Source organism: Girardinichthys multiradiatus, chromosome 11 (assembly GCF_021462225.1).
Source record: "Girardinichthys multiradiatus isolate DD_20200921_A chromosome 11, DD_fGirMul_XY1, whole genome shotgun sequence".
Classification (NCBI taxonomy): Eukaryota; Metazoa; Chordata; class Actinopteri; order Cyprinodontiformes; family Goodeidae; genus Girardinichthys; species Girardinichthys multiradiatus.
In genome coordinates, this window is record NC_061804.1 from 8,719,245 (window position 1) to 8,743,258 (window position 24,014).

Genomic DNA, 24,014 nt, shown 5'->3' on the forward strand with positions numbered 1-24,014 from the left:
CGCTTTCCCTACGCAGTGCGAGGACGCGCGGACCCGATGTCGACAGGAAGATGTTGACGTTATTCTAAACCTAACGCTGAATATCCGTTTCTAGGAAGAGCTGCGGGAATATTAAAGGCGAAGAATGGGAAGGAGTATATGCGTTGTCTCGTATGCTGAAAGCTTGGAGCGCAGACTTTTGCTTCTCAGCGGTAAATTTAGAGGAGACTAGCTGCGTTGCAGCAAGCTAGCTAGCGACATCGCAGCCCTTTTTGTGGCCCTCAGCGCAACCTCCCAACTACACCTAGCATCCCGTCGCTCGCACAACAGGGGAAAATGGTGAGTGGCGAAGATTTAATTTATGTTTACCACGTTTGTCACGTACGACGTTGTCAGAACCGAGTTTGAACCTTGTAGCAACGCGGACAGCTAGTTCCACCCGGTGACCGTTTAGAAAAACAAGCTAAACATGGTGATACTAAATACTGGAATGGGATAACGTAACCGTGTCTAGGTTTTTGAGCTGGTCAACTTCTGTGGTCATCTGTAAACCTAAACCTGCTAATTTATAACCCTCACACACTGCCTTGCTCTCTGTAGTGGTTATATCTGTAAATTTACCAAGATGTGGTTAAAGGTTTAGGGAAAGCAGGCGACCACTTGCAAAGAACATATCAGGAAATGGATTTCTTGAGCTTCTCTTGCTTAATCTTAAATTTTACTCCATCGGACTTGCTGTGATTTTGACATGTTTTGGGTTGTAAACAACACTAAATATTATCCTACATAAACATACAGTTCCCTGCAAAATGCCTCACATTTTGTCTGGCTACTATATATTGATAGATCAGAGTCGGCTCAAGGCATAAGCAAACTAAGCTGCTGCTTGGGCTCCCAAAGCTTGAATTTTAACATAGACTGTATATCTAACATTTTTATATATTTTTTTGTAATAATGAGGATATTTCATTTAACAGATATACATTAAATATTTTAAATAGTTTAAGATTTAAGGGAATTGGCAGATTTACTTTGTTAAAGTGCAAAGAATGGTTTGATTGTTGTTACCATATTTAAAATCGGATCCTGTGAGTTTAATCTTTAGTTTATGTTTGAGCTCGGTTTGTTCACAAATACATCCCAGCAAATAATAACCAATTACGTGTGATTGCTTTTAAGCACAGCCAATTAAATTTGGCTGTTTTTCTGCCATTCTTTTTTGCAAGATAGCTCAATCTAAGTCTGATTGGATGTAGAGCATCCGTTAGCAACTATTTTCAGGTTTTGCCACAGATTCTCAATTGATTTAGGTATGGACTTTGACTAGGCCATTCTGACACATAGGTATGCTTTGATCTAAACCATTCCATTGTAACCCTGGCTGTTTGTTTAGCGTTGGTGTCCTGCTGGGGGGTGAAGTCCAAGTCTCAAGTTGTGTTCTGCCTCTAAAGCCTTGCAAACACTTTTATTTCAAAAACTCAGGACTCAAACATGTCTCTGTGCAAGCCCAATATTATAGTAAATCCTGTGAAATTGCTTGATGCAAAATGCCTGCCTATTCACATCGGACCGATTCAAAGACTAAAGCAGTCCATCAATAAATAAACATAAAGTTATGGGTGTTAATGTGCTTATTTTTAGAGTTGGATGCAAGAAAGAAAGGGGGATGAGGATGAGTGAGTGGAGACGGCAGTGAAAGCTTTAGTGGTGGTGCAAAAATCATAGGTCGTTTTTGAGTCGTAGGAGCATTTGATTGGCAGGTGGATAACCATAGATTTTGTATTTATTTTTTTTCACAAAAAAGGTTTTAGCTAAGACAAAAAACGTCTCATAGTGGGAACCCGGCTTAACAGGTTTTCTTCCAGAATTGTCCTGTATTTAGCTCGATTCCTCTTCCCATCAACCTTGACCATGTTTCACCATATGATTGGTGTGTTCAGGGTGATGTGTTAGTTTTCTGCTGCATAGAGTCTTAAATATGAGGTAAAAAGTTCAATTTCTGTCTAATCTGTTCTGTTCTGCTGTGCTCCTTACATGGCTTGAAACAAACTTTAAGCAGGATTTTCTATGGTATTCTTTCAACAGCAGCTTTCTTCTTGCTACTCTTCTTTTAAATGTACATGTACGAGAGATAGTTGGTCTCTCCACATATTTTTCTGCCTGAGGTATAAATCTCTGCTGCTTCTCCAGAGCTACCATGGGCCTCTTGGCTGTCGTACCAGTTAATGTTCTTATCCAGTTTAAATGCCCATGTCTTAGTAGCTCTGCAGTTGGTCCATCTTCTCTCCATGTTCAGGTGATGGATTGAACAGAGCTCTGTGAGGTGTTCAGAGTTTGTGATAGTGTTTTAAAATCTAACCCCGCTTTAAACATCTCTGCAACCTTCTCCCTGACCTGTCTGCCGTGTTCCTCGGTCTTTGTGATGCTGTTTGTTCTCTAATGATCTAGCGGACCTGAGGTCTTCCCAGGACAGCTGGAGTTATACTGAGATTAAATTATACACCAACTCCGCCTACTTTAAAAGGCTATAGGTAAACTGGATTTTATTAAGTGGTATTAGAGTAAAAAGGAGTAAATATTATGAATGTCACACATTTCATGTCATTTTCCTTCACAATTCTGCACCACTTTGTGTTGCTCTATCACATAAACTCCCAATAAATACAGTGAAGCTTGAGGTTGTGACGTGACAGCACGAGGAAATGTTCGAGGGGCGTGAATACTTTGCAGGGCATTGTACATTTTGCTTTGCTATAAATGATGCCTGTATTTAACATCCTTATTTGAATAACGGTTTGTTGCAAACGGTTATTCCTCATCTACCAGGGGTGGGACAATGAAACTGAAACACCTGTCATTTTATTGTGGGAGGTTTCATGGCTAAATTGGACCAGCCTGGTAGCCAGTCTTCATTGATTGCACATTGCACCAGTAAGAGCAGAGTGTGAAGGTTCAATATACACGGCCGGGCTGCTATAGCCAAACCTTTGGTCACTCATGCCAATGCCAAACGTCGGTTTCAATGGTGCAAGGAGCGCAGATCTTGGGCTGTGGACAATGTGAAACATGTATTGTTCACATTGTCCACCTTTACTGTTTTCCCCACATCCGGGAGAGTTACGGTGTGGAGAAGCCCCAAAGAAGCGTACCACCCAGACTGTTGCATGCCCAGAGTGAAGCATGGGGGTGGATTAGTGATGGTTTGGGCTGCCATATCATGGCATTCCCTTGGCCCAATACTTGTGCTAGATGGGCGCGTCACTGCCAAGGACTACCGAACCATTCTTGAAGACCATATGCATCCAATGGTTCAAACATTGTATCCTGAAGGCGGTGCCGTGTATCAAGATGACAATGCACCAATACACACAGCAAGACTGGTGAAAGATTGGTTTGATGAACATGAAAGTGAAGTTGAACATCTCCCATGGCCTGCACAGTCACCAGATCTAAATATTATTGAGCCACTTTGGGGTGTTTTGGAGGAGCGAGTCAGGAAACGTTTTCCTCCACCAGTATCACGTAGTGACCTGGCCACTATCCTGCAAGAAGAATGGCTTAAAATCCCTCTGACCACTGTGCAGGAGTTGTATATGTCATTCCCAAGACGAATTGACGCTGTATTGGCCGCAAAAGGAGGCCCTACAACATACTAATAAATTATTGTGGCCTAAAACCAGGTGTTTCACTTTCATTGTCCAACTCCTGTACATGTCCCAAGGAAACATCCCGCTCTGTCAAAACACCTGTCCCAACCAGCCATTGTTAAATATGTGTATTAGTGGTTCTGGTTTTGTTCTTGCTTGTGTTTGTGTGTGTCATGCTGTGCTTCTCTGTTATCATGGTAAAATGTTTCCCAGGAGATTCCAGTCCTGTCACCATTATTGTGGAATATGAGCCACGCCTAGATTAAGGTACGAGTGGACAGCTTTAAGAACAGTTGTTCACATGAGGCAATAATATAGATTTTCAGACAATAAAATGTCTCAGATTCACTTCGGACACGTTTCTGTGAAGTAAAAGCTATTGAACTGTTGATGAGCTTCACTGTACAGGCAACAGATGCAATCTGGGAGAAGTAAATTCAAATATGTGGCTTCACACAGTTCTGCGTCAGTGTAACGACAACGATAACCTGTAAAAGCTTCAGTGTGCTGTAAGAAACACTACTGCTTGCTAGCAGCGGCCCCTTTCTCTACTTCACTGCAACACATAAAAGGCGCAGTGCAAAAACGATAGACTACAGCAGGTCATATGCAGCACCACATCTTCACATGGCAGGAAAAGGTCACCAACCTATTCAGCTTCCTGTAATCCTCTAACCAACCCAATATCAACAATGGTGTTTTTTATGGATACGTTCCTAAAGGGTTTAGCTGGAAAAGCTAAAGTTTACGGATTAATTGATTTAAATGAGCCAAATTAAGACACTAGCAGTGTCTTAATTTGAACTATACCTTTGTTGTTTTTATTAAGCAGTAGATGTTCAGGTAGTGACTCTGCTGCTTGAGGGAGTTACGTCAGGCTAGTGAATGGCCATTAGGGACATATTGCTTTCATTCTGTCACACTTATGCAGTTAAATGTTTCTTAGACACCTTCTGAAGGTGTTCCGAGCAAAGCCATCCAGGGGTGATCAGATCACGAAGGATGCATGTTGGGTACCTGGCTTGTTGGCATTTGGTGCGGGTGTTAAAGTCACAATGTTTCTGTAGTTCAAAGTGTTATTAATGAGATGTCAGACAAGGCGCCAGATTGGCCAACGTTTACTCCGGGTCTTTGAAGCATTAAGAGAGAAGCTCCAAGTCAATAATTAGAACTGAAGAAACTTTTCAGATAAGAGGAGGAAGTTTCTTTAAGAAACAAAGAAGTCCAGATTCCTTTAAGAGCTTAGGACTGCTGATCCTGGACCACTGAGGATCCACATCAACATAAAAGCAGAAAACGTGTCTGTTATGATACAGGTTTGCCCATCATATGTTGCTGCTTGTCTTATTATAACTGGAGCAGTTTTACTACTAAATATCTTTACGTATTGAAGAAGATCTTGTGATAAGAACCATGATCACATGAGACGTTACCTGTTTTATTATTAGTTCCTGCTGTGCACCTTTTGCTGACAGTCTGTATTGTATATTAACTCTAAATGTTTACACCCAAATGTACGAGAAGTTAGAAAATTGGCTAAAAAAGAAGGTAATTTAAGTGTGATGTCAGCATAAGATGTGAATTTTGGTGTTTCTGCCAGGAAATGCCTCTGTGACTGATCTTTAACTGTTTCTCTTGTAAAAGTGTGTGATAATGACTTGCAAGCAGCTTGTTGGGAAACATTTTACTGAATTAATGGGACCGACATGAAGCTCAGTGAAAAAGTATTTGCTCCCCTCTGATTATTTTGTCAAACTTTAATGTTTCAGGTCATCCAGCAATCAGACAAGCTTGACCCGAGTAAATACCTAATGCAGTTTTCAGCTAATGATTTCATTAATTAAGGGGAAAAGCAACCTGGACCCAAGTGAAAAAGTAATTGTTCCCTTAAAATAACTAGGGATAACCCCTTGACAATGCCTTTGCTATAACTGCCAACGAGTCTTTCACATGGCTGTGGAGAATTTCTGGCCCACTCTTTGCAGGATTGTGTTAATTCAGCCAGGTTGAAGGGTTTTCCAGCATGAGCGGACTGTTTAAGGTCCTGCCACAGTCTTGGTGGGAAGCACAGTCATCTTGCAATACTAAAGTCGTGGGTTTGATTCCACCTTCCTCCTGCCACATGTCTATGAGCCCTTGGTCAAGGCCTTTAACTCCCAGGTCGCCTGCCGATCTGTGCATCAATGTATGCATGAGTGCAACTGGGTGAATTTGACTTTAGTAAAAACTCCATCTATCTTTTATTGGTGCCATTCAGAGGTGGACTTGCTTTAAATCATTATCCAGATTCAAAATCCCAGTGTGCTCGGGTCTAAGGTCAGAACTAATTAAAAGACATTTTCCTTTAGCACTTTCCACTAGAGAGCAGAATTCATTGTTCCACCGGTTCTGGGGATCATCAATATGATTTTTGGGCAATTGTGAGACCAACATTTTTGTTCTTTTGGGTTGGCTGTGGTTGTCACTCTTTCATGGAGGCCACTTTTGTCTCTTTTTTTTATTGTTGAATAATGAAATCTGGCCTTAACTCAGGCAAAGGAGGTCTGCAGTGATTTAGATGTGGATCTGGGTCCTTCTGGATGAGTCCTGGATGAGTCCTTCTGGATAGTAATTCTGATAGGCCAGCGACTCCTGGGAAGGTTCTCCACTGTTCCACTGTTTTATTTGTGACTAATGACTCTCACTGTGGTTCTTCTGATCTGTTCTTGAATTACTTTAGATTAATGCATGATGTTTTGCGTTTTGGAGACCCTTAGCCTACTTCATGTTGGCGGACAGGTTCTGTTTAATTTACTTCTTGCTTTTAAAGGTCAGGCAGTAATCAGACATGGGTGTGTGTTGTTAGATTGACCTCAGATTTCCATAATATGTGGTTAATCACATCACCTTTATATTATTAATATGCTCCATCGACCTCCTACTGTTAGATATCTTAAAAAGTCGGGTATGACAAATCAAAAACATTAAAATGAGTGGAATAGCTAGTGGATTGAATGACCAGAACCAGAACTTTCTGAATGTTTTTTTGTCTTTTGTTTGTTTTTTTTGTGCAGGTTTACCTGTTAAATCCCATAGAGAACCTAAGAGGCTACATCAACAACCGTCCACCTCTGGTCATTTTTATGATCAGCGTCAGTGCAGTGGCCATCGCCTTCCTGACCATTGGGTATTTCTTTAAGATTAAGGAGATAAAGTCTCCAGAACTGACAGAGGTAAGGCAGATCCACACAGTTCTTTAAAAAAGACAAATAAATTAGTTTATTTGTTTATTTTTATTATTCCTCTGTACGTCAGCACCGTCTCTGTATTGCATTATCTCTCTTAAATGCCTCTCACGGTAAGACTCAGAGTTGCTCATTTTGGGATAATTGGATAATTAGGGAGTACAGTGAAACCTTTGATCCATTGACTCTAATGTAAATGTGTATCTAAAGTTTTTATTGCAGACTGAAAAAAGTGAAAGCAAACACTGATGTTGTTCTGTGCTTGAAGCTCACATTCACCAGATGGATGCATTAAGTTTTTGCATTTGAGTTATAAGCAGGATGCAAATAAAAAGATTCCTGGGAAGCAAACTTGTATTAGTTTAATAAATAACCCTAAAGATAAATCAGATCTTTTGCACTGTGTCTATTTAAAATGCCACCTCATCTTTCTCAGGACTGGAACACGTTTCTCTTGCGCTTCAACGACCTGGACTTCTGCGTGTCGGAGAATGAGACGATAAAACATGGCCTGAACGAGTCCACCACTGCAGAGAGCATGGTGGTGACCAGCGGTCAGGCTCGTTCCAGCACCCAGCCTCCTTTGCTGCTGGAGGACTCGGGTCCCATTAACATCTCTGTCTCCATCACCCTCACGTTGGACCCCCAGCGCCCGTTCGGAGGGTACTCTCGCAATATCACCCACCTGTATGCCACAGTGTTGGGACAGCAAGTCGGTCTGTCAGGTAGGCGGTTTTTCTGTGGCACAGTATTAATCAGTGTCCTCAGGAATGCAGGTGTGTGATCGGGAGTGTTTGTCGGATATTTAATCTACAGGGATGTAATTCATTCCTTTTGACTGTGGCAGTCTGACTATTTTGTGGGTTTTCATTTACATGTTTGTCAAGTGACTTTACATGGACGCAGTGAGCCAACAGTGGCAGCATTGTGTAGCGGTAACCTGTTCTGATCCAGTTCCACTATAGATTTCCCCTTTTAAGGCCCCGAGAGGTTCTGATGCATCATATGCACATCTTTACGATCCTTTAACTCAGATGTACTAAAAACTGTTGTTTTATTTTTATGCAGTGTTTTAACGCAGAAAGCTTTATTGCATCGTGTTCATATTTGATTAGTAGTAGGTTAAGCGGGGATGGATTTATGGAATTTGGCATATTCTGTATAATTCAAATAATTCTTGCTGGGGAAAAGGTGCAATAACCTGTTGCATAACAATGCACATCCTTTAAATAATACTTTGTCGAGGCAGCTTTTATTTTAATTTCAGAATTCAGTCATCTTTGGTCAACATGCCACATCTTAACTTTGTAGTATTTGTCTCTGCCCTGCAAATGTTCTCCAAATCTACGAGGGCATCTCCTGTCCAAAGTTCTCTTAAGCTGAGCTCACATGTCTTCTCTCACATTTCATTCTGGACTCTGACTGGGCCATTCCTAAACTTCAAATATCTTCTGGTAAAGTGATTCTTTAGCTAGTTTGGATACTAGAAAAATGACAGTCCCTCTTCCTCTTGAGCTTTCTAGCATACTCCTGGAGGTTTGCGGTGAAAACTGACTAGGATTTGGACCTGTTCACAGTGGCTTTTGCCTTGAGAAAAATCCCAGTACCATCTGAAGAAATGTGGCCCAGATCATGACACTGCCACACTTCACTGTGTGTGTGTGTGTGTGTGCGTGCGTGCGTGCGTGTTGTTCTTGTGATGCTTGGTGATGTTTTCTTTTCTGGAAATTCCTGCCGCTCCTTAGACTCTCTGACCAATTTCTGTCTTGCCTTTTTATCAGATTTAGAGAAAATGTCCCATTTTTCCCATATTGTCCCATATTTTCTCCAGTTATCGATGGTGGTCTTTACTGCATGTTGTGTGTGTATGTGTGCCCTCCACCTCACCGATATCTTCTAGCCTTTCTGCTAACTGCAGCTTTAGCTAAAGGATGAAATGAGCAAATGTCAGGAGAAACCCTAGCAGAACATCTGAACTTTACTGCAGGTTAGTCAGATACACTACACCTGGTGGCAGCTGTGACCTCGAGGAAACTAAATCCTGAAATTAAATCAAAAGCTGCTTCAGCAAATTCATAGTCTGTAGATGCCCAATTTTTTTGTTGCTTCTTTTATATTGTTTACATGTTTTTCATCTCACAGATGAGTTTTTCAGCTAAACTTTGCAGCATGTAGGTCTCCTTAAAGGTGGAAACAGTTTTGAAATGATTTCCTGGGCTTGTCTATATGAAATCACTGACATTTTAACAGAGCTTTATACATTTTCTAGGTCCGCTGAGTAAGTCCACTAAGAAAAACTTTTTATTTAATGTTTAAGTTATGTTCCTCATGTTTGTTCTGGCTGAGCTTAACTCTTATTTTAAATATCAGATTCCCCAGAACAGATGAGCAAAGCAAATACAGATTTGTACAAATATTTAGTGTCACTGTGGATCTTAAATCAACAGGACACGACGAAGGTGGTTTCCCTGGGAAAGGTCAACTTACTCTCTCTGTGGAAATCTCTGATATCAAGTTCAAAACTGCTTTAAATGTCACATACACTGAAAGGCAAACATGTTTGCAGGCAGGCAGGTAAAACCAGCTCCGCAAAGCGAAGGAATGTATTGAAACGTAGCACCTGCAGGCAGACACTTGAAATCCCAGAGGTGAAGCACATAGATTGTAGCATTTCTGCTCAGTTTGCAGCTCTGAGTCACAGGAACTGTTTCAGTAACTTTTCTTTAAATGTTGTTTTTCTATGGTCTGATGGAGATATGTTGGATTCATCCACCGCTAGTGTAAAGATCACCTGAGCGTCGAGACCAGAGGAAAAACTCCTTTTACATTTCAGATTGAAAATATTCAGCTCCATCACCGGAATGTGTAGAGCAACCTCTTTCCCAGAGCAGTTTTAGTTGGGAAAAATATTTGTTGTTTAGGCTGATCTCCTGCTGGTCTACCTAATCTCTCCAAGGTATCCGCCCTGAGGAATATTCCTGCAGTAATCAGAAAGTTTTATCCAGGTTTTTACAGTACAGAGAGCAAGCTGTGAATCAGATCTTTGTGCGTTTGCTGTTTTTCACTCAGTTTGTGTGAAGATTTTGTTTGTGTTTAGATTGCTGTTAGTTAAAGATTTGGCGAACATTAGATCACAAGTTCCCAAACATTTGAGCCCAGATCTAGATTCAAATAAACTTTAATTTGGACCTAGATTGATTGTGTTTGACTATGTTTAACAGTGCATCTACTGTGCATAACTGTTAAGGTTCTCCAGACTTGACTGTATTCATGTTAACGTGCCAGGCAGCGTGTGAGCAAGAAATCAGACAAAACTGACCATTAAGCCCAAGCAGAGGTTGAGGACATGCTAGTTTGTGGGGTTTTTTGTTCATAAAAGCAGACACTTTGTATTTCAATTTTTAAAGCTCTGTATTTTACCTTTGATGCTAACAATATTAACATATCTTAGATCCTGTTTTAGATTAAATCTGTAATTCTGTCTTTTTTTGTCCACTTTACTCATTTTATAAGCACACGAAGCTCTGTATGCTATTGTGGTCAAGTTTAGGGACTGGGAAGAGAATAAGTGAAAAATACCTGTAGGAAGATGGAAAAACTATCAATCAAGACTAATTTAAAACATAAGTCTGGTTGTTTTTAAAAGAAATATGCAAAATAATCACAGTACTGTTTAATCCTTAAATCTGAATTGAACACATTAAACTTGGTTTACTTCCACACATTTATCACACCTAGCTGCTTTTGCTGTGGTACTTTCGGAAAAGCTAATATATAATCGATTACTTGTGATAGATTATAAAAATAAACACCATCAATCATTCTGCAAACACGCGTTGATATCTGACATGTTATCAGAAGCCTTTTAGACGTTTACCACCATGCATTGAATCACTGCATCCTGTGAGTGTTTCAGTTGCATCATCCCCTCCAACTGCCATGTGATGCAATCTGTGGTCATTTAGTTTGGCTCCTCAAACAGTTAGACTTTGATAGGTTGCTGCTCTCGCTTTCAGCAGCCTGTAAGACGGGCTGCATCAGTGAAGAAGACATTTATCCAGAAAGATGTGACCACTCTTTGTTCCAGGACCACTTTGACATTGTGCATGTCATGCACAAGGCAGCAGTCATAAAAGGGACACGCGAGTCTAAAAAGCAGAAGTGGGAATCGACTGTGTAATTGTAGTGTTTAAAGTAATCGTGGGTTGAAAGGCTTCACAAGCCGGCAGTTTATCCCATCAGATGCGTATTTAAAATAAATCATGTTTTTTCTGCTGACAATGCACAGTGCATTGTGTTAGGATTATGAATCTGAGAATATTATTTAATATTAATATTTTATTAAATAATATTTCAGTCTGTTAAGGGTTGTCTTGTGAATACCAGCCCAGTAAGGCAGTGGTATTAGGACAGAATAGAAAGATGTGAGACGAGCTCTGACATTATTGAACAGCATAAACTCTGTACATATATGGAATGAATTCACACAATTTCTTAAAGTACAAGAATTTATTAACAAAAATAAGTCAACTCAAAGTCAAACATATTTCAATCAACAAACTCTTTACTATGCTAAAACAATCCAACTAAACTACCAAGCAGAATTAAAGAATAATGAAGACTAATGGACTATGTACAATATAAACAAGTTGATTAAAGATGATTAGAAATCATGACCAAAAGAGTGATGCAACATTACCATGCAATGTTTATGTTTGAGAACCAAGGATTATCTTGAAGAATCTGGAAGTGAAGTTAAGTTAGTCTTGGAACCAACTTAGACAACCATTCACAATGCAAGATCAGATAAAATATTATTTATTAAAATAATGTTTTAAAGAATGATCTGCTGAATAAAACCAACCTTCTGGATGACTAATTCTCAACGGTGTCTAATTAGCTGCCTTTATTTATTGAAATTATATTTAAAGAAATATTATTAAGGGAATATTTTGGAAAAGAGCCAAATCTTTCTGGAGAAATGGGGCTTAATGATGTTTATGTAGTTATCAGATTTAATAAAATGATGTTAGGGACACATTATTCACTGGATTGAAAAATAAACCTTTCTGGGTAAATATTATTTAGTAGCAAGCACGTGTCCTTAGCTGTTAGCAGTTAAGCTAACAAAGAAGCGGATAGCTTAGAACCAGAATCAAACACACACCTTTAAAATACCGTTAATAAAAGGGTTAAAATGCATGAGCGCGATGATTAATCTTGTGTTTAAAATCATCCTTCAAGTAAAGTTTGACTGAACTTTAAAAACATACAAACAAAGAACACAAAACCAATATTCATAAAGTGAAAAACGTTTAGATCATTTCAATCTAAATCTTTCTATATTATTCTGCCCAAACACTTAACCTCATGAACTGTGGTGAGGAACGTTGTCCAAGGCGGCAAAGTTTGAAGAAACGTCCACAGTCTTTAAACGGTTAGCTACAGCTAACCTCCTTAGGTGTGGGGAGTGGCGGCTTTTCTGTCGGCCGGCCAAACTGCACGTTACCGTAACCACGGTGATGCGGCTCCTGTTGTCCTTCTCTCAGGCAGGGAAAACCGCTTCACTCGGCTTGTTAAGTTAGAAGTCCCCAACGTCTCTACTGGGGACTTCTCTGGGACAGTTTGCTTCTGCAGGCCTCAGAGAGAAAGTAAAGCAATGCTTATACCTTAATTTACCCCTTTTTATGAATGAATACTGGATTCTTTCAACAGTAATTCATCAGTACTTAACTTAGCGCATATGATCGATGATACTATGACACCCTTGGATCCAGTTTGAATAGTTTGTCTTTTTGCCAGCAAAGAGACATTAGTGCGCTGTTCTCTCCGGCCAGTCTCTCAGCGGAGTCCCGGGTGGTAGAGGTCGCACCATTGAAAAGGGGGGTGCTTTTATACAGCCAGTGGCATCATGGGAAGTCTGCTGCTACCCCCAATTCCTAAGTTGTGCCGGAAGTTCATGCAATTTATTTTGAAAGTTCCAGAAAAGTCCGTACCACATTTCCTGTTGTAACTCATGGCTGTGGATCCCAACAATTGTCACGGTCCAGCCACAAATCTATTTTATGTTGATGGTCTAGAGAAAGTAGTGCACCATTCTAAGATGTGTAAGAGAAATTATACGTGGTTTTCAATACTTTTTACCCCCAACACACACACACACACACTTGGGTTTTTCTATACCTATTGGGACTTTGCATTGATTTCCATTCATTTTTCATTCAGTTATATGGCCTAACCCTGACCCTTACCCTTAACCGTTACTAGTACATGTCTAACCTAAACTTAATTCACAACTTAGTTCTAAACCTAACCCAGTGGTTGTGGGGACCAGGCTTTGGTCCCCACAAGGGGCAGTGGGTCCTCACAACATAGTGTGTTTTCAGAAAATGGGCCCCATCATGTAACAAAAAACACACACCCATATAGTTATTCTAGTCTTTTGGCGTTTGTCTTTACCAAGCTCCTTCAGATTGGATGAACTTTGACTGGACCATTTTCACTCATCAATATGCTTTGATCTAAACCATCCGTTGTATCTTTGCTTGTATGTTTAGGATTGTTTTCCTGCTACGAAGTGAACCTCCACCCTATTCTGAAGTATTTTTCAGGTTTTCATCCAGCTTTGCTCTGTATTTTGCTCCATCCATCTTCACGTTAACTCCAAGCAGCGTCCCTGCTCCTCTGAATAAAACCATCCCCACACCATAATGCTTCTACCACCGTGCTTCCTGTGAGAATAGTGCTTTCAGGGTGATGTGCAGTGTTGGTTCTGAAGGACTGAACAGAACTCTGAGATATTGTTTTAGAACCTAACCCTTCTTTAATTTTCTCCACGACTTTCCTCCTGACCTGTCTGCTGTGTTCCTTGGTCTTCATGATGCTGTTTAATTGACTAGGGTCATTGGAGTAAAGGGGATTGAAAACACTTTTCAGATTTTTGTTGAAAAGCCATAAATCATTTTTGACACAGGTTATTATTGTGTCCTGTTTGTTGGTCTTTTACATAAAGTCCTTATAAAATACATTGAAGTTAGTTATTGTAATGTGACACGATGAGAAAAAGATAAAGGGGAATGTCTTTGTAAGGTATAGTGATTTCTGCATTATAAACTGTACCATTATAATTTTCAAACATTTCATTTTTCAGCTTGGCAGGGCATCAAATCACTTCCAAGTAACCGCTGTTGCCTTCGTCTAATTTTCCTTTGAATCCTCGGTCATATCTATTAGTCCACCCTGATAATCTTCTTAAGTCCTTTTTTCATTTAATAAATCTTGCATAAGCCCACAAACCCAGCCTGCCATTCATATGAAGTAGTTTAACAAGGTTGTTACTTAAGCTCTCTGATTTTCTGCTTATGCAACTTAATCTACTACAGCCTTTACACCAGGAAAAGCATTGCTTGCCCGACTTTAAAAGTGGATGTAAAATGTATTGTTTAGTAGATCCATATGGTGGCATTTAAAGATTACTCAAAGATTCTGGGTTTAACTCTGTTAAATGTTCTGAAAATCTTTGCTTTTGTTTCTGTGATTTCAGGCCGGGAAGCCCATGAAGAAATAAACATCACGTTCACTCTGCCCGTGTCCTGGAACTCGGACGACTGCGTGCTGCACGGCCACTGCGAGCAGGTGGTGTTCAGCACATGCATGACCATCACAGGGGCCAGCAATATCTTCCCAGTCACAGTGTGAGTTGGACGGCTTCCCAGAGTCGCTTCTCTTCATGTTTCTGAAAAATCAGAGCAGTGGATGTGCTCAGTTAGAAATCCTATCCACCTGGGGAAAGTGTGCGGTTTGCTCTTAGCATCTTCTTTCTGCACGAGTGGAAAAAACATTTGTGTTTCCAGAATCTTTTCCATGTTCCTAAGCAAAAGCTAAATATTATAAATGGTTTAACTGAGAGGGTAGAGTCTTTTTCTACATCACACCTTAATTTCTAAGAATATCCTGAAGTATCTTTTGATACAATTTTCTGACTGGAAACCCAGAGCCATCTAAACATTTTACCTGTAGCATTCATGCTTGTGCCTCATGTGAAAGGAGATAGATACTGAACCTCAAACTCTGTAAAGTAATCTGAATCACAATAAATGTTTGTACTTTGGGGATTTTTGAAAATATGAGCCTGGAAAAGTCTGGAATTTTTAAAAAGGAAAATGCATATGAAGCCAGCGATTAGGGATCCAGGTCATGCCACCAGCATCACTTAATGCAGTTTACCACTTCCCCGGGGTCAGGAAGCACAGGGTAAACCCCTCTCTTTGAGTGAGAGGCAGTGTTTCACCCTGGACAGGTCAACAGTCCATCGCAGGGCAACACAGGGCAAACACTCCTACACCTGAGGGCAATTTAGAAATCCAGTCAACCTAACAGGTATGTTTTTGGACTGTGAGAGGAAGCCGGAGTACCCAGAGAGAACCGAGGCATGCACAGGGAGAACATGCAAACTCCATTCAGAAAGACCCCAGACTGGGTTTCAAACCCAGGTCCTTCTTGTTGCTAGGCAACAGTGATTCGCAAATTGACAAGTCCGGGTCCTGAGATCCTCTTAAACTAAATAGTACAAATGATGGTGTTAAAGGATATATCTGCTATAACTGTTTGAAGAGATGAAAAGCGCGCGACCATGTGCAGCAGCTATAGTCCTCGGTGCGGCTGTCCCGGGTTCGAGTCCCGGACCCGGCGACCTTTGCCGGATGTCTGCCCCCCTCTCTTTGCCCCTCTTTCCTGTCTACCTACTATTGAAAAATAAAAGCCTCTAGATGCCGCAAAAAAAAAATACTGCTTACTATCATTATAAACCTGTTTAGATGACCCACTATGATAAACCAATAGTTGGGGTCGTGAGTTACGTTATGGGTTGGATTCTGAAAAGCTTTGGAGCCTCTGGCCAACATGAAGGTTTGACGCCTTCATCCCTCCCTGCATGCTGTTCCAAATAGGATAAAATCCCAGGGCTGCAGCTCCCCTCCTACTTTTTCCACATCTCCACCAGCTCCAAGGTTATTTTCCATCAGCTCATGGAGTCGTGGTGTTAGATCCCGTCATAGATTTGACACCTGCAAATTTTTCCGTGGAGCTTCAATCAGTCTTTGTGCACAGGCCACAGTAATGCCTTAAGATTTAACTGGTGAAACTTTGAAATATGACGTAGCATAGGTTTATAGAAACATGCTCCAGGACGTCAGTAGACCTCAGAGAGGTGTTGTAGCTTGCTATCATAAACCATAACTAAAGACTGCATCTGTACTGAAGAATGAGAGCTGTCAGGTTTTCTCAGTTATTTAGCCTTATCTAATATCAGATGGTGTTTTGTTGTTGAAGCTAAATACTTAAATTAGATTTTAGTGTCACTTTTGTCATTTAACAAAATACCTTTATGAAGCTCTGTTTCTTAGCCCTCTAGTGGCCTCTAAATGAACTGCAGTATGAGTATAAAAGGCCCTGAATTTGCTCTGAAGTTGATTTTTAAGCTCCCAGTTTTTTCCACTTTCTCTTTGGATTGGCATTTTTGTTTTCCTCAGCTGCTCTCTGAAATAATTAATGGATTTATTGATGCTAAGTTATTTTTTCAACAACATTGAGTCATGAATTGGCCACCTCACAGGTCAACGAGTCACTTGATTGTTTGTTTCATTTTGCAGGCAGCCGCCGCACTGCGTGCCAGAGACGTACACCAACGCCACATCTTGGTACAAGGTGTTTACCACCGTCCGTGACTCGGACACCAAGTACAGTCAGGACTACAACCCCTTCTGGTGTTACAAAGGAGCAATTGGCAAAGTGTATCATGCACTCAACCCCAAGCTCACCGTCATTGTTCCAGATGTGAGTTACAGGCTTTTGTCATAGCAGGATATTTGTGAACTGAACATGTTTCACAATCAAAGAAGGTCAACTCGTATTGTTTTACCTTGTTATTGGACATTACCGGTTAAAAAGTAAAATCTGGTGTTTACTTCGCCAGGAGTGACTTTCTGCACCCTTTTTCACAGCAGAAGTAAAGCTGTTTGCATCTCTGACATTTGCATAGAATAAATTGGGATTATTTTGTCTCTTGAAGAGGCAAACAAGCTGCTGGAGGTTTATCAGAGAAGGAGGGAGGTGTTTGATTCCATCATATTTTTTATTTCATGGCATCACCTGACCTTGCAGCATCATCAGCAGTGTGAAAAGGTATCCATAAAGCTGCTGAAATCACTGTAAAATGTTCCATCATAACGCCTTCTCTTACTGCCTTGCTCTTGCCGCTCTGTCTGCGGTCTCGGTCTGCCCATAAGGATACACTCTCACAGCCGTGATTTATTGAACTTCCCAGCTGCGTTCCAGTTATTCCTGCTGTGTCCTGGTCAGCAGTTCAAGCTTTTCCATTGTGTTCACTATTCACTTCATGTTGCCAGTGTGAGGGGAAACTGGTTTACCTTCAGCAGATGTTTTTGTTTAATGGTGTTCTTCCATTCCAGGGTCTCCGTAGACGGATATAATTTAGAAATAGAATATAGCTTCTTGTTACTAGGAATATAAGACTATTTGTAGATAAAAAAAATAAAACCAATATTATATTCTTCAAATGTTTAAACATTTTTTTCACTTACAGAAATGTTTGATTTCCTTTTCCTTCATTTTGTTTTGCTCAGTATAAGTTTAAATGTCAGTTTCCAAATAAGAGGCTTTTTTATAACGTTGTTCTGGAACATGCACTGCTCCATAAAATTAAAGCAGCACATTTTAACCAGAGAATAATGTGAAGTCCGTTAAACTTTTGGAATGATGATCTGATCATTCCAGAAGTAGAGGGGTTGTTAATCAGTGTCAGCTGTTTTGGTGTTCATGAAATTAAACAGGTGCATTAAGGGGGCAACAATGAGATGACCCCAAAAAACAGGAATGATTTTGCAGATGGAGACATTTTTCCCTCCTGGGTCTGTTTCATTACTGGTAGCACGAGGCGATACTTTGTTCCTACAGAGGTTGCACAGGCAGTCCAACTCCACCAGGATGGCACATCAATATGTCCCATTGCCTGAAGGTTTGCTGTCTCCCAGCACAGTCTCAGGGTGATGGAGGAGATTCCAGGAGATGGTCCGTTACTCTAAGAGAGCTGCAGCCTGATGTCTGGATAGATGGATAAAACTCAGACATTTGGATGGGAATAAAGTAGAAAATATTTAATGTTTATTATTTTTTTCCAAACTCATCCAGACCTAGAAACTACTTAAAGTAAATACCATTATTTTCCCAGCTGCATATTGGTGAGTTAGCATGCGTGAATCTGTGGTGACCATCATTGTAAAAACAAGTATAGGTTAACCAAGTGTTGTATATAGCTATGATCCCTGTGGGATGGTAAATTTGATTGTTTTCTGACGGAGGTGCTTGATCAATGAGGCGATATTTCAAAGCAGTCATAACAAGCCGCTCCTATAGTTAAACAGTTAAATGTGGTTACTCTCTCTATTTAACCCTGTGTTGTAAAACTCTTTCATTTCCAGGATGACCGCTCCCTCATCAACCTTCACCTGATGCACACTAGCTACTTCCTGTTTGTCATGGTCATCACTATGTTCTGCTATGCAGTCATAAAGGGGCGGCCTGGCAAAGTGCGACAAACCAACCCCGACTTCTGTCCTGAGAAGGTACAACAGACACCAGCAGTGCTTTATGACCTCAACAGGTAGTTTCAGCCAAGCGTCAGTTGACCACTGATTGGTCTTAAGACACTCTCCAATCAAACTGCTGACTTTCTTCTGATTTCCTCAAACCTACTTGTGATGCTTATGTTACAGATCTACAGCTGTGTTTCTAAAAGAGTTTAAGAGTGGAGATGTTGCCTGAAAAGCTGCTTGTCTAAACTACAGACCTGAGTTATATAGACCACTGCTGTTTTCATTTGTTCTCCTTCTTTTCTATTATAACCTTTGCTGTCAAACTGTGGTTGGATCAATTCATGTGTGGCTGGTTTTACTTGTTCTAGCTGTTGCTGCTCATGTTAGCATCCAGGTAGCCTTCAGGTGTCGTTCTTTGGCTTCACCTTGAAGAGTTCTTTGATGTTTCATCTTTTAACTATGGAAGACTTCCACAGCTTAAATGTTGGTGTTTACACTGTAAAACCTGCTTTTTGGCTGTTTTGATGTTTCCAGTCTGCACTTATACTACACTTTGCAGTGGTGATAATTGTGCAGATCCCCTTTATGTTTCAATGTAAAGTTACATTAGAAATGTCCCGTTGACTTTGAGAGGGATGCGGTGTACACCTCTGAATTTAGAGTTCGGCCATTGGTTGTTTTATACTGCATTTTATTTCCTCTGAGAGTCTGCATGCTGATGTGATCCCACCATTAATAGTCCACAATAAACAATCTGACTGATTTGTATCACATGAAATGCACCATGTGAAGGTCGAGTCAGGAGCCTTCTAAAGTCATTTAATCTTCTGGCACATCTGCTGCAGGTATAATGATAGTTTACAATAAATAACATTTTCTCCCTTTTAAGAAGGTTTATTTCATTGTGTTTTGTTAATCAACTCATTTATAGCCGTTATAAAATTCTGCTAAAATGAGCGTTTTTTCTATGATCTACTGAAGAATAGCAATTAGTGTTAAAGGTTTTTATGAGCTGATGCATCAAATTTATGTCAGGAGTAAATATTGTCATTGTTGATTCTTCTTCTTTATAACGTCTGTAATTCACTATGACCTGCTGGTTATCGACGTCTGGACCACATCCTGACTGATGGAGACCCATTCCTGTCTTCTTAGTGCTTGGAGTCGGTCACAGCTTGTTGACTACGGCTTCTCTGTGAGGTTTTCGGACCACAGGTCCAACTTGCCAATATTCTAATTTATTTGGAACCACTGCTTTGTGACACTGTGCTCCATCATACTAGATAATTACACAGATCATCGCCAGATTGGGCCTGGTTGGTTGGAAGAAGTTGCTCTTAAAGGAAACTTTTATCAAAGATGCATGTGTGCATCAGTTTTCTTCTTCCTCTTGTACACTCTGCACAGTTTTAATCTGTACTTGATGTTTTTCTTGGACAAGAAGGTGCCCTTCTTGTCCAAAGGTCTTAGCCACACTGTGTGTGCACTAGTACTCACATGCACCTTCTGCTAGAGTGGAGCAAGCTTTGCAGTGGTGGCAACAACATGCTTCTTCTGCACCCTCTTCAGGAGAAGATGGTGAATCTTTTTTTGATGCAACAGTAACTTTTTAGGCCTCTTTGTGGTGAACTATTATGTTGTTCTCTAAACAGTAACGTGAAATCACTGAAACTGGAGGAACGCAATATTTCTACCACTGAAAAACTCTTTTGACCATGACTGTAAATCTGTTAATATCTCATTTCTGTGACATAAGGCACTCTGAAGTTTTTACTTTTGTCACAAATCAAGGAAATCTTTCTGTTTCTTTTTCTGTTGAAAGCTGAACTGAAACTGAAATCCATTTATTTCTTGCATTTGCAGGTGGCGCTGTCAGAGAGTTAAAAAGACACCAGGGAGCTCTGCCAGAGGTTACCTGTAACATGGACTCAGACACAGAAGAAATGAAAAAAAAATATATCCCAGTTGCCTAGTGATCCCTGCAAATTCAATAAGGGACACAAACGCTCTGTGAATGCATTACTCTCGCAATGTTGGGTTTCTCCAACCAAAGATATACAAGTGCCTGTATCTGTGGTGTAAATATTTGTTGGATCTCTGATATTCTGTGCAAAAACCTATGTCTTGTCTATTTTTGTTTGGGATTGTTTATCCCCCACAGCCCATGTGCCATGTCAGGACAACCAGATAAACACAGTCTAGGCCAGATTCAATAACTTGACTGGACATTTTCCCAGGAGTCTCACTGTCTCATTTTTAAACAGATTTCTAGAGCATGATGTGTCATCTGAAATATAGTTGATGATACTTGACTTGTCTGTTGTCTTCTCAGCTCAAACAGCAAGGAGAATAAAAAGTCCCTCTTTCCTGAAAAACAGACAAACAGAAATCAAATCTGGTCAGAAAAAAACACTTCATCTTTTTTTTTTTTTTTTAACCCCCTCATTTTATGTCTAGAATCTGAAGTGGGGCAGAGTGTGAAGGAAATGGCTCTGCGTCCATTAATACAGGTGCAATATCTACAGTCATGAGTCCAATGATCTGCCTTTTGTTTTCCTTCATTAATCATGCTCCTACCTTTGTGTAGTTTTTAAGCTGACACCTTCCCGTCTGCAGCTGGAAAAAACAACAACGCAATAACATCATGCCTTACCTGTGGTGGACCAGCTAAATCAGAGGAGACCTCGTTATCTGGCTTGTCCACCTTCGTACCTTCACAACCAAACGTTATTTTGGTTTTCTTCTCCAGAATATTAGGTCTGTTTTCTTATGTCTTTGTTGTTCTTTTTAAAGCGCCAGTGTGTTTTGTGTATATAGTGACTCCCAGTGGCACAATTCAAGAACTGCGACCAAATGAACACCCAGAAACTACGTCATCAGTAAAAAAAACAACAGATTATTAGATATATCATTTCTACATAATACAAACAAGGATTCTTATTTTTACCTAATTCTTTATTTGTTTAATTTTCTCTCTCATCCGAAATTGTCACACACTGGAACTTTAAGCCATAATTTAAATCATCCTTGGATTATCACATTTTTGAGCCACCTGATGGTGCAATTTAACCTCGGTTGCACATCTTCAGTTGTGTCGCAGGTTTAGTGCACCTTCATATTTCTGGCACATTTTGTTTATTTGTTTTTTGGGTTTTTTTCTTCAAGATCACATGTAAACTTTCTGAGACTGAACAAACTGGTTAGCATCCATGTAAAAACGAATTTAGTAACTCACTAGCTAGTGCTGTTAACAGAGAAATTACGATTAAATTACAGCATTCTTCTTAAAAAGAAAGGCAGTGGTGGCGGTACATTTATGTTGAGGATAATAATAAAATGCTTGCTAGCACTTACAGATGTATGTCCACATTAAGTGTTGCTGACTGTTAATTGCAACTGCTTCATTGCATTAATACTCCCACATTTTTATGATTGGTTTGATGAACAAAAATCTGTTAAAATGTGCACAGCTGTGTGAATAAGCGTGAGTTAGTTTGGGACATTTGTAGATAAATAAAGGTGGTCGTAGACGGATATTCTCTGAAATCTCCTTCATAGGGAATGTTTTGAGTTGGCCTGATTCCTTAATCACCTACTCCTCTTCGGTATGTTCCTCACATTTCTCATCATGATATCTGGTTCTTTTCCCTTTAAACATGTACCAAACATCAAAACTAAAGGAATATTACTTTTGATACTGAAATTTATGAAACTAGCAAAATTTCTCCATTGACTATATTAGGATTTTGAGAGTAGAGTGAGAGACCCCAGCCTTCTTTGGACCTCAGTAGCTCAGCTGTACTTTACAGCAGGTTTGGGTCATGAAAAGCTGGATTATACCCGACTCTGTTGGCATTTTGATACTTTCTATGGTTATTACATAGTCATTGTTTTAGTGTTTAGGTTTTTTTATTTATACCCCTGAATGTTCATCTTAGAGTCTGATGACACATTAAAAAAATTCTGTAATCTTTCTGTTTAAACTGATTTCATGCACTTTGTTTTATTACTACATTAACAGTTTATACATCAAAACTTAGGCATCTTTTATCTGCTTTTACCTAGTGTGTCTATCACTGCTATAGGACTCACTGTTTTCTGTTAAATAACCCAAGAGAGAGGAGTGTCTGCACCAAAAGCCTCCCATTATATTTCTAGTTTCTTTCTTTTCAGAATTGGAACGGAAGGGTTTCTTTAACCGGTCGCATCTCCAGGTTTAAACAATGTAGAGAAGTAGAAATTCACATACATGGCCACCAGAAGGTTCTCCCGCTGACTGTTAATGAATTTGTGCAATATGGGCTGTAGTTTTGGAACTGGAACTGTTTGTTGGGGGTTAAATTTATTTTTGAGAAACTCCCCAGAGAAGACTGAATCACCATAGCAACCAGTGACTCAGCATCTTCTTTTTTGCATAGCTTTTTCTCATATTAATCACCAAGTAAGTTTTGGGCATTGTCTGCATCGATCCAAATTTCTTGCATTTGTTTTTTCACTGTGAAGTTTTCTTCTACAATAAGAACACAAAGTCTGTAGTTTAACTGCGTTCTCCTGATCTCACCTTCTAACACTCTCTATGGAGGAGAAGCAGAGGATTATAAGGTCTACTGTGAGCCTGCTTGTCATGCTATGTGGTTTTGTTTCCCAGTAGCAGTTACTGGTAACTTTGACTTACCTCTGTACTATAATTTTGTTTCATATTTAATGTACCTGTTGAATGTACTTTTTATAAGCAGCATAATCTAAATCTGAGGTGAAACAAGTGAGTTTAAACTGAGGTAATTTGTTTTTCCCTTTTTTTCAGTTTGAAAGGCTTTACTTGAATCCTGTTTTGTTTGAGTGCTACATGTAAGATGTGTTTTTGTAGTAAATTTAATTTTCCTGTTTTTGTTGGTGAATAGTTGAAATGTTTTTGGTTTTTGAATGATACTGTCTTCCCGATTCAGATATGTATCACAAAACTTATCTTATTTGCTTCCACAGTTGGACTTGTTTTTGTTTTGAAGTCTGGCAGCTTTTTGGACAGGTGGAAACTTTGGGTGATGAATGGGAACTGGGTGTATGGGTGATTGTTATTGCCAAACTGTCATTATCATCTGTACCCTGAATTTGCCTGCTTCTAATTCATCTTTGAGTGATTTCTTTTTTTTTTTTTTTAAAGAATTGCCTCTGATTAACTGAAGATTGCCTTAATATTGTCCAGTTATACTTTTCTTTGCTTCACATATTTTAAAACACACCGGCTTAAGTAACAAATCAAGTGTACACTTAAAGGTTTGGGTTTTCAATGCAGTTTTATTCCGCTGTATCACCAACATGTTCTTTTCCAATGCACCATTTTGAAATGATGGTTGCTCTACAAATAACTTTCAGTGCAGTGCTGCCATTAGACTGTTCTGCACTGTCCAGCTGCATCCTCCTCCCTGTACATACACTAGATAGGACCGTAGGTTTACATGTGGCTAAGGCATCAGTTGAACCCCCTTTTCTCTTCAGTGGAACTGCTGTAAATGAATTCAAATTTAAATAAACAAACTGTCAGAAAGGTTGAA

The 24,014-nt window shown here is 39.8% G+C and overlaps 1 protein-coding gene across 2 annotated transcripts; it reads left to right on the forward strand.

The window, feature by feature from the left end:
• Positions 1 to 24,014, forward strand: tmem248 (transmembrane protein 248). Of its 2 annotated transcripts, none has more exons than XM_047379253.1 (7): positions 1 to 318; positions 6,680 to 6,838; positions 7,287 to 7,575; positions 14,394 to 14,544; positions 16,501 to 16,684; positions 18,349 to 18,530; positions 20,326 to 24,014. In XM_047379253.1, the coding sequence occupies exons 1-7, from the start codon at positions 316 to 318 to the stop codon at positions 20,381 to 20,383; spliced, it is 1,026 nt and encodes a 341-aa protein (XP_047235209.1). In that variant the 5' UTR covers positions 1 to 315; the 3' UTR covers positions 20,384 to 24,014. The 2 variants fall into 2 exon arrangements, with proteins under 2 accessions (XP_047235209.1, XP_047235210.1); XM_047379254.1 differs by having other exon boundaries at positions 18,349 to 18,492.

What these genes read in the sequence shown, in the direction of transcription:
- tmem248 (XM_047379253.1), top strand. An exon ending in ACAGCAAGTCGGTCTGTCAG is followed by an intron (nt 7,576 to 14,393) that starts GTAGGCGGTTTT and finishes CTGTGATTTCAG; the next exon opens with GCCGGGAAGCCCATGAAGAA. An exon ending in TCACCGTCATTGTTCCAGAT is followed by an intron (nt 16,685 to 18,348) that starts GTGAGTTACAGG and finishes TTTCATTTCCAG; the next exon opens with GATGACCGCTCCCTCATCAA.